The 10,725-nt window shown below is 56.9% G+C and overlaps 1 protein-coding gene across 1 annotated transcript in view; it reads right to left on the reverse strand.

The window, feature by feature from the left end:
• GRM4 (glutamate metabotropic receptor 4) overlaps positions 1 to 6,902 on the reverse strand; it is a 33,432-nt gene extending 26,530 nt beyond the window's left edge. The window contains exon 1 of the mRNA XM_065740295.1: positions 6,384 to 6,902. Within this exon, the coding sequence (XP_065596367.1) occupies positions 6,384 to 6,902 (519 nt within the window). The remainder of the gene's footprint in view (positions 1 to 6,383) is intronic.
• Positions 6,903 to 10,725: the final 3,823 nt, after the last annotated feature.

Consider the following 10,725-nt stretch of genomic DNA (forward strand, 5'->3'; position numbering starts at 1 on the left):
ACAGGAAGAGGACCAGCACCACATGGGGCCAACAGGAACCCAAACCTGGCTGTGCCACCTGGAGATGGCAGAGGAGAGACTGAGGGACCATACAAAGCTCAGAGACACCCAACGGAGACTTCAGAAGGGATTCCCAAGCTTCAGTTTCTCACATGGATGAGAAAAAGAGGAAGCCTTGCTCCTGCCCTGGACACTGTGCAATGACCTCCCTCTGGCTTCCTGCCCCACAAGGGACCAACACGAGCACACCCCAACAGCCCCTGTCCAGCCAACCCATAAATAAGACTTTTAAATTAACCAGAGCTCCTGCTCCCTGCCCAGTACATTAGAATGATTTAGCACTGGAGGATCATGCAATGCTTAGCACTTATGTAGCACTTTACATCTCCAAAACACACCACAGATGTTAATTTATCTTAAAGATGGAAAAGGCTTATTAAATTATCAAGCCCAGGTCCTTCCCACCAGCCTCACTCAGTAGGGACTGAAAATGCAGCTGAACCAGCGCCAGCCCCATTTATCAGCCCCACATCCCATAACCTTGTGGGTATCACACTCTTCTCTGGAGGCAGCTCAGCATCCCTCAGTGAGGCCTCAAATGCAGGACGTGGTTTGGAAATCTGCAGCAACACAACAGCAGGGGCTGGAGCTCAGCCAGCTGCAGCCTGACCGTGTCACAGCCCTACCTGGGACCACCACCACCCTCCTGCGTTCCCACGGACTGTGCTTTGCAAATGGAAGGGCCCAGAGCATCGCTGATGCCAAACTGCTCCATGCTGCGGGGGGGAGCAGATGCAGAGCAGCCATCCTCAGCTCTTGGAGAACTTTCCCTCACAGTTGATCTCAGTTTAGGAACAATTCAGCCATCGCAGCTTGCAGAACAAACACTGGCAGAGCCGTGGAGAGCTAAAGTGAACCCCAGGGATCCCCCGGGCTCAGCAGCTCCTGGGTGCTGCTGGATGCCTTCAGGCAGTGTTTGGTCACCAACCACCACTCCTGCATTAAGCAACGAGCTGATCTGCAGCAGCTGAGGAGAGCTCAGCGAGGATGGGCTGGGGTTTGAGGTGTGCAGGCATCCTTGTGCGGGTTATAAGACCACATCACCTTGCTGGGAGCATGAATTTTCCATAACTCCCTGGCTAGGTACCAGCATTACCCATCCCAACAGGGGAGCAGGATCCATCCTGGCTCACCCCAAAGCCACAGAGCTGCCCAGATCCCCCTGCTCCTCTCATCTTCCTCCACTCACGCTCCTGCCCTGCACCACATTTTCCTCTTTGTTTCTCTATTATTTTCCCTTCTTTTACTCCAAGCTCTCACTCTCTATTAAATGTGATTCTGATGTTATAAACCCACAACTCCACCTGAATGCTAAACAGTCCCTGGAAAGGAGCAGCACCCCTCTACCTACCTACAGTGTTGGAGATGAAAAAGGGAGAGAAGGAGAACAAGCAGAAGGAAAGGAAGGAACCTTTATGAGGACACAAATGGGATTATTCTTGGTGACAATCTGCTTTGTGCTCCTTTCTGAGGGGCCATGATCTGCTCAGTGGGGAGCAGGGACCAAGAAAACTGGTGCACGAGGTGTGATTAAAATTCTGCTCAGCTGGCGAGGTGTGCACCCAGCAATCACTTGTCTGGGGAGGGAGCTGGGCTGCACAGATCCTTCTCTGTGCCTTTTCCCCGTGTGGTAGCAGGGGGAGATTTTCCCTATAACGTGGTTTAAACAAAACCACATGTCCTCAGCAGGGGATGGGGATAGGGTGGAATGGGGTGGAACGAAAACTGGGGAGGGTTGAGGATGAGGTTGGGATGGGATAGGGATGGGGATGGAGTGGGATGAAGATGGGATGGGATAGGGATGGGGATGGAGTGGGATGGAGGGGGGACGGGGATGAGGAAGGGATGGGGATGAGGAGGAGAAAGGAATGAGGATGAGGAGGGGAATGGGATGGGGATGGGGATAGGGTTGGCTGAAGATGTGATAGGGTTGGGTTTCGCAATGGGAATGGGGATGGGGACAGAGGGACCTTCCAGCCATGCCCCCAGAATGCTGCATCCCACGCAAGCCACCGAGGGCTGTGGCAGTGATGCTGGGCTCTGTGTGAAGAACATATGTGGGATTAACCCTCGGTCCAACCCCTGCTGGGAAACATACCTAGAACATATCCACAGATGCACAGACTGATGCTGTATTCTAATAAACAAATGGAAAGAGCTTTTCTCTCTCAACACACTACCTTGGGTGGAAGTGAAAATAAAAGACCAGTTCCCAAATGACCATTTGATAGATCTCCTCTGTCTTTTTCCCCCTCTGCCTTTTTGATCTCCTGGTTTACAATAGCCCAAATCCTGGCATCAGCTATTTTCTCAGATAAAAGACAAAAGTTCTTTCAGATCCATAAAAGCAAAATGCAGGCAGGGAATTCGAGGTTCTTAGAAAGAAAAAGGCTGCAGGTGGGGGGAGCTGGCGATGCATCTCTGCTGCAGGCTTGGGCACAGCACAATGAATGAAGTCGTAGAGGCACCGTGTGGGTTCCAGCTCCTCGCCTGGATCATCGCCAGCCCAGGCTGACTGCTGCAGCGTGGTGTGAAAATCAGTGGGATCAGATCTGTACCCCAGGGCTTCCTTATCCCATCCAGAACAAGCAGTAACTCTGGGGTAGGAGGAAAAAAACTCCTTCCCCCTTTGCTTTGGATAAAAATAGTGTCGGCATCAATCAGAAACACCCTCAATCTTCAGAAGCATCCCCAGGGCAGGAGAGTATGGCAGGAGAGCAGGCGAGAGCTGGGGTGAGGACTGCAGATGTCAACAGTCCGTTGTGGTCAACCTCAAACACTCCCCTGATACCTCCACCACAAAAGCACGGAGTTTTCACGCCCTTCCCATTACTGCCAGCTTTTGAGCCTGCATAGTGCTGTGTCTAATAGTGGGGGAGCAGAATTGGTTCCAGATTGGAAAGAATTCAACAAAGGTGACAACTTCAGAGCGGCCCCACTGGAGATGCAGAGGGATGCAATGCCCCACACACTCCACACAGAACCCCCCCCCCACGCCAGAGATGGGGTCAGGAGCAGCTAATTCCCTAACCATCGTTATTAATTTCATGCATATCTCATGCAAACTCTGGTTCACTGACAAGATGGAATTGATTTAATTAGAATTTCCATCATTGAGCCATTTGGACGGCAGCTTTTAATTAGGGAGAGCATAGAGCACCCCAGGGGCTGGGGGGGCTGCAGGGCCTGCTTGGACCTCAACCCCAGTGGTTCTTTAGCTGGAAACGGGGGGCAGGTACCCAAAAACCAACCCCACCATGGAGCTGATAACAAACTCCTCTGCTTCCCAAACCAATGGCACTGACTGCCCCAGGGTGGCACAGCAGCACTCGAGGGGATGGAGCTTGGGGCAGGGAGCGATGAGCTCCCATCCTCACACTCCTTTCCCCCAGCCCAGCAAACCAAGCACATAAATCAGATTGCTGTTTCCCCCCCCCCCCCCCCCAAAAAAAAAAGGAGATCCCAGCACAACATAGGATTGCAGGGAGTGGCTGCCGTCCCTCATCGAGCTCCTCCTCCTCCTCACCCAGGGCTGGGGCAGTCCCAGGGGCTGCAATTCGTTTTAACCAAACCCAGCAAAGAACGAGGAAATGAAGTGGCAGGAGCAGAGCAGGTGATTAATCAGAGCATCCGTCGGCCCGTTTCCACCTTCCCGTCTTCATGAAGGTTATTTATCCACTAAGTGACAGTGCGTGGTGCAGAATGCAGTGCCCCTCCACCCCCCCTTCTGTCCCAGCACTCACCCCACGGGGTCTGCACCTGCCCTACATTCCCAGCCAGCAAAGCCAGCACACACACACACACACACACAGCTCCCACACCGCACTACAGGCCGCCGTCCTCCCCTGGGTGAATTATTCATGCTGTGCAACACCCCTGTGCTAAAAAGAGCTTGACGACTCACTGCAACACAGGAAAGGAGTGAGTGCCTCGAAGCACTCGGTGCACCCACTCGCCAGGGGAGATCCTTGCCCTGGGTGAGTGCTCGCCATGTACCAGCTGGGTCAGCGCTGGAAACACAAAGCACAGCACAGCTTTTGGGTGTCCCATTTGCAGGGGGTGGGCTTGGTTTTTTTTTCACATTGCTGTGGTTGTTCGGCAGAAAGTGGGTAGTGCTGAGGCTGGAGAGCCAGCAGACAGGGGTGGGAAGGAGCTGGAGCGTGCCAGAAAGCTCTGACGGTGACGACAGAGAGATGCTATCGCAAGGAGGCGAGAGCAGGGATTTGGGGGGAGGATTTTCTGCATGCGGAGCTGCGAGGAGTGATGAAACCAGCTTGGACAGAGGATGCCGCATCTGCAAGTTGTTCCACTGATGTACAGCTTTAATTAGGCAGTGGCATCCAACGAAGGACACGTTATTTATTTATGTAGCATGGAAGCGACAAAAGCCCCACCAGGGTTTGTGCCAGCCCTCACTGCCAACGGGTTTGGGCCGGGAGGGAAGGGACAGGGATGGAGCAGACACGGGTGCAGGGCAGCAAAGTGCGGGATGGGGTTGGGGTGGCACGGAGGGAGCACTGCCACAGCCCACCCAGCCTCACCCTGCACCCAAGGGCTCATCCCCATGCCTCTATCTTGGCTCTATTTGGCACAAAAGGTGTCCTGGCACTCTGCACCAAGGGCTTCTCCTCCGACAATGGCCAGGCACACGGACCCAGGGCCAAACCTCCGGCTGCAGCCCGGCAGCAAGCATCACCTCTCAAGGGAACAGCAGAAGGCAATGTGAGTACAGCAGTGCCCTGGGAGGCAAACGCTTTGCTGAACCTCAGAGCGGAGCCGCCTGCGCTTAAAGGTCAGCGGCAGCGCGAAATGGAAGTTGCCTTATTTTCATTTTAAGCATGTCCGTGCCGTAAACCCACTATTTGAATAACAAAGAGCGACGGTGAGCGGGCGGTGCGGGACCCGGCGCCCTGCGGGAGCAGTGTCCCCGTCCCCGCTGCCGGGGGGGAGGTGGGGGCTGCAGTGGGGACACCGATGTCCGTGACACGTCCTCGCTGGGCCAGCAGCACCAGTGCCACGGGGCATCGGGGCTCAGCTGAGTCAGTGCTGCTTTGCCCACGCATTCAAACTGGGGGGGAAAATAACCCAAACCCAATGCAGCTCCCTGCACTCCTCCGCCCGTCACTCCGCTGCCTCTTTTCTCCCTGCCTCCCTCTCCGAAGCAAGCACTCAATCTTTTTTGTCTCGGCAAATAGCTTTTAAGTTCCTCCCGCTCCTTCTAATTTATATTATTTTAATTATTGAGTAGCCCTCTCGCTCGTCGCCTGGAACATTAACACGTTTTTAAAAGGGACCCAGAAAAATCAAACTCCATCAGCGATCTGTTTTTCAGGCTCTGCTAACAGCCTCCAGCCCTCCCGGGAGGGCCCAGCACTCCGCATACCAGGCAGCGTGAGGATGAGGAGGGGGAGGCAGCCAGCCCTGCAGGGAGGGAGGGTTTGGGGGGGCTCAGAAAGGGAAGGCAGCACCCAGGGCATGGCTCGGGGCACGCAGCACCGCGGGGTGCACAGCCTGTTTGCACTGCTCTCTGCTTTTTGCTGCTGAAGGGGCTCTTGTTCAAACACTCGCGATGGCCCCAGGACATTGCTGCGGATAAATAGATGCACAGCGTGGGGGATGTGATTATGAACTCCTCCGTTTCCCTGCGGTTGGAGCAGAGGAAGAGCCAACCCACAGATGATGCCATGGCCCCGAGCACCCTGCTCCCCCCGCACACCCTGGCCAGCAGCAGAAGGCAGTGGTGTCCCCACGTTGTGCCTGGGTTGGAGCAATAGCTGCCCGCATCCCAGCAACAAATGCAGGTGTAAGGTGTGACCTTACATTTCGGGTGTATAAGCCAGAACCTTCTTAGCAAACCACCCATCCCCATAAGCCACGTCGGGATGGTGTGCACAAAAACATAGCTGCCTCCAACATGAGTGCTGTCTATCTGGGGGTTCTGAAGACACACCAGGACCGAGCTCTGAGCAGCTCACTCAGGGATGTAGGCGGCAAGAACAGCCCCCAAGGTCCCGGTCCCATCTTGCACTCCATCCCAGCCAACCTCCCCATCCATCCCTTGCAAGGTGATCTCGGTCCCACATCCCTGCTGACGTCAGGAGTGCCAGCATCCCACCCCCTGCGATAAAACCCTGCTGCTGCCGCACTGTCACCGAGGGAATGGAGGAGGGGATCCCTGGGGACACGGAGGAGGCAGGAAAATGGTTTTAAAGACGCTCGTGAGAGTTCCTGCCTGCCCCCAGCCACGGAGGAAGAAGGAAGCGTGAACAAGCGCGGTGCTTTCCCCACACAGTTGTTTTCGCTCCTATTTTTGGGACCCGTACCTTGAAGAGCCGCAGGATGTTGGCCACCATGATGGAGACAGAGCTGCCCGAGGCGCCGATGACGCCGACCACCCGCTCGGGTTTGGTGATGATGGGGGGCCCGCCGTTGACGCAGCGCACCTCGGTGCTGTCCTTCTCGATCAGGGCTTGCACGAAGGTCAGCGACTGCTCCAGGGCGTGTGTGTCCCGCGAGCATGTGTCCAGGATGCGGGCGCCCAGGGTGATGTTGGGGAGCAGGTCGGGGTCGTTGTTGATGCGGTCCAGGGCGAAGAGCATGGCTTCCAGGCGGTGGATGCCCTTCTCCTTCTTCAGCTCCCCGCAGGCTTTGCCCTCGGCGCCCCGGCCGTGCACGGGGAAGAGCCCCCCAAGAGTGATGTCCCCGTCGATGCGGATGGAGTTCATGTGCGGATAGCCCTGGCCCTTGGGCTTGGCGGCACCCCCGGGAGCCCAACCCCAGCTCCAGGCACTCAGGAGGAGGCAGAAGGAGAGACGCTCCACGCAAAAAGAAGCCCCACTCATCGCCGAAGCCGTGCTGGGGCAGAGTGCGCGGCCCGAAACCCGGCAGCGGTCAGGCAGGCATAATGGATCCAGCAGCTCCGTCAGTGGTGCCCATGGGTGAAGCCAGCCCCCCAGGTGCAGCGAGCAGTGGGGCTGCTATGGGGTGTTGGGGCTGGCATCGCTACGCTGGGGAGAGGCGGCAGGGATGTGAGCCCAAGCAGAGCTTCGGGTCCTTCCTGAAGAGCCCTTGGGAGGGAAGAGGGGGAAGATAAAGAGAGAGAAAATTAAACAGGAGCACGGAGAGGGATTTGGATGTTTCAAGATTTCATCAGAGAGTCCAGTGGAAATGATGCGGGATTTGGGATCTTTTTTTTTGCATCTGGACAGAGAGGTTCATTTGGTTCCAGGAGTGGGGGGCTGGATGGGCTGCAGGGAGGGAACAGGGCCCATCCCATCCCAAAGCCTCGAGAGAGAGCTGGTGTTAGCACAGTGCTCACAGTGCTGCAAACCCAAATGCACCCACAGCCCTGATCCCTCCTGCCCTAGAGCATCCCTTCTGCATGAGGAACAGCCTCGAGTCCCCATCCACAGCCCAGCCATACGCAGACTGCTGCCACTAGCAGCTTGCCTTCATCCCTGCACATCTGAAGCCAAATGATGCAGGTGCCAAACACCTTGATCCCAGGGACAGGGAAGCCCAACTTCCCCACTGCCATCCATGAGGGCACTGCCATCACCACCGCACACCTCGAGCACCGTGCTGCAAACCAAACAGGCTTGCAGCTGAACTAGAGTTTAAGCAAACGCTGATCTGGCCACGCACTGAAGAAAGCAGGAATTACACACCCAGAATGCCCCCCCGGCATCGCTGCCTCCTTCTGGGCTGCTGAGCTCTGCATCGGCTGCTGCTTTCTTGCAAGCAGCAGTTATCGACAGCTTTCAGCAGCAAATATCGACAGCACCAAGGGCTCACCCGAGCTGCAGGGAGGCTTTGGCTTCCTGCCTGCCCCAGGGAGGTGAGCCAATGCTTGGCTCAAATTAAAAGCAGCTGAGAGCAGCTGGTTGCAAAGGTGCTCAGCCCCTGAGCTGTGCGCCCGCAGGGGAGGAAGGAGGAGCAGTGGGTCAGAGCCTGCCCAGGACTTGCTTGGCAGCCTTCATTGGGACAGCGCTGTGTGGGCTGTGCTCACACCCGTGCCTGCAGTCCTCTGTCCCTGGAGATGCCCCTGCAGCACACCTCTGCCTCAGTTTCCCCTTTGGTGTGAGTGTTGTCTTGCAGCAGCTGCTGATGGATGCTGTGCAGCCCATGATTAATGCAAGGCACCAAAAAGCAGAGAGCACAGCAGACAGATGCATTCCCCAGACAGGATGGGCTGGAACGGCCCAAGCTTCGGTTAATCTCAGCTCTAGTGCAGAGCCCAGCACCTGGCACCTGCTGGGCTGGACCCTCCCTGGCCCCACGGGGGGTGTAATGCTGCTGCTGAGCCCCTTTACACCCATGGAGAAGACTCAGAGCTCCGCAGCCTCACCAGCTGGGAGGGCCCTTGCCTCAACTCACCTCCATGAATTATGTACATCCCTGCCCGTCGGAGCCACTTGAAGGCCCATCTCCAAAGCATTTCTGACAGCTGGGGCTTTTAAGACAACCAGAATTACCCAGTGCTGAGCTCTTTTCTTCCCAAGGCAGCAGACAGGGAGTGCTGCGGCACGAACACTGCCCCAGCACCACCACCTCCCAGTGGGACAGTCCCACGGGCACGTACCCCTGCCAGCACACCCCATAGGGATGGGGAACAGGGGAGGGACTGTAGCTCCACAGGGAGAGACCCCTTTTCTCCAGAGCTTTGCAAGCACTGTCCCATGCAGGGAGCAGGGCATGGGGAAGCACCTCCGGCACTCAGGAGCTGCAGTTCTGCTGTCAGAGCTCCATGCAGCCCCACTCGGAGCAGGAGCTGCCTCCCCACAGCCCCACAGCCCCCAGAGCCCTCAGCCTCTGCCTTTCTTCTTGTAAGCTTTTCCCTCTCTGCTCTCTCCCTTTTGTGCCTCCTTTGATCATATAATCTGAACGAACTGAAGGTAAAAATATCATGGCAGGCAAGAAAAAAAGCACAAATAATGGGGAGGGGAGAGCTGGTTTGAATCCCATGTTGAATCATTAGGGAGATGCAGACTGAATTACTGTATGTGCCTGCACTGCAAGCAGCCCGAGCACTCATCAAAAGGGGCAGGAGATGACAAGTCATTTCTCCAAGACACATCCCCTGCTTGAGGAGCCCCAACCCCTAAAAATCAGGGCAGGGGGGAGGTGGGTCCGTCCCTCCCCCAAGGAATGGGAGCTGCATCCCCTGCACCTCCCCACAGAGCAGCTCTTCCCTGTGCATCTGGAGGGAGAGGCACACGTGTACTGAGCACTCGGTGGGGTGGGGAGCGCACCTGTGAGCAGCAAGCTGGTGGAGCTGAGCTCCTGGTGCTGTTTGCACAGCAGGGCTCACAAGCACCTCAGTGCACATATGCATCCCGGGCAGACTAAGGAGCAAGGCTGCTGCCTCTCATTTCCAACAAGAGCTTTGTTGGTGCGGAATGAACCCTGCTATCACCCTCAGCCCAGCCCTGCAATGCTCAGATCTGAGCCCTGGCATAGGGTGCAAGGACTAATCCCAGCCAAGCACATTTCCAGGCCCAGCAGGAAATCCCACAGATTACTGCCTTCCTTGGGTCAGACAAATCCAACCAGCACCCGGAGCTGCAGAAGCAAGCACTGCTGCATCTCACTGCACCGCAAACGATGTCGGGACAGGGAGAGCCAAGGGGGCAGGAGGAGGTGCCCCAGCACCCTGGGGACGCAGAGGAGGTGCTGCACGGTGGCATCCTGCCCCCATCTAGTGGTGGCCGTGCTGCCGAGCCACCTGCTGTCCCCGTGGCATCGCCATCCCCAATGCTGATGCCCACTGAGGAGCCCATCCCAGCACAGCCTTCCCCAGCCACCCATGGGCTTCGGCTCTTGTGAGCACCGGAGCTGCAGTGAGGCACAGCGGGGGCACAATGGGTGCTGAGGAGCCCAGTGATGCCATTGGCACTGGGTGCACCCACAGCTGCGGTGCTCCAGAGACGGATCCTCAGCCACACCAGAGCTCTGCTCCTCCCAGGGCTGGAATCACAGATTCACAGAATAGACCTTAAAGACCATCCAGCAAGCAGCTGGCAGGCATCGAGGCCGCTGCACCTCCAGGTGAGGCAGGTGGATTCCTCTCTCTGCGTTCACCACCAGGGTTTTTTTTTTGCAGAGTTCCCCTTCCCCAGCCCGGTGCTGCAGACAGAAGCCCCCGTGTCTGCAATTGCCGCTGCCAGGAGAGCAGCCTCAAAGCCCAGAGCCCTGTGCCCCAGTGCGTGGGGCTCAGATCAAGTCCCTAAGGAGGGTGTGAATGGGGGACACCCCACCCTGCCCCGTGAGCAGGGCTGCCTCAGTGGCACGGGGATTTTGGAGCAGTCCTTCGTAGGGAAAACCAAGGAAGAAGAAATGGGCCATTTCTCTCCTCTGCTTGGCTCCCTGGTCAAAAGAAAGTTCTTGCACTGCCATTAGCTCCGTGCAGCCCCGGCTGCTGCAGGCAAGCAGGTTCAGCTCTCGTGTGCCCAAGTGCAAGCTGAGCACGAATCACAGCAGCTCCAGCACTGCGGGCAGAGCCGAGAGGAGCGACATCCACGTCCCACGCAGAGCTGGAGGCTCAATGCGGGACAGCAGTGGGCTCCCACTGCATCCCACACCCACCCCTTCCCCGGGCAGACCCCTGCCATGCCCCCCCGCGTGCTGCCCCCCGCTCGCTGCCATGTTTTTGGAAATGAAGGCCGT

This window comes from Cyrtonyx montezumae, unplaced genomic scaffold (assembly GCF_038088225.1).
Source record: "Cyrtonyx montezumae isolate F1298 unplaced genomic scaffold, pur_monq_1.0 scaffold_26, whole genome shotgun sequence".
In the NCBI taxonomy this organism is placed as follows: Eukaryota; Metazoa; Chordata; class Aves; order Galliformes; family Odontophoridae; genus Cyrtonyx; species Cyrtonyx montezumae.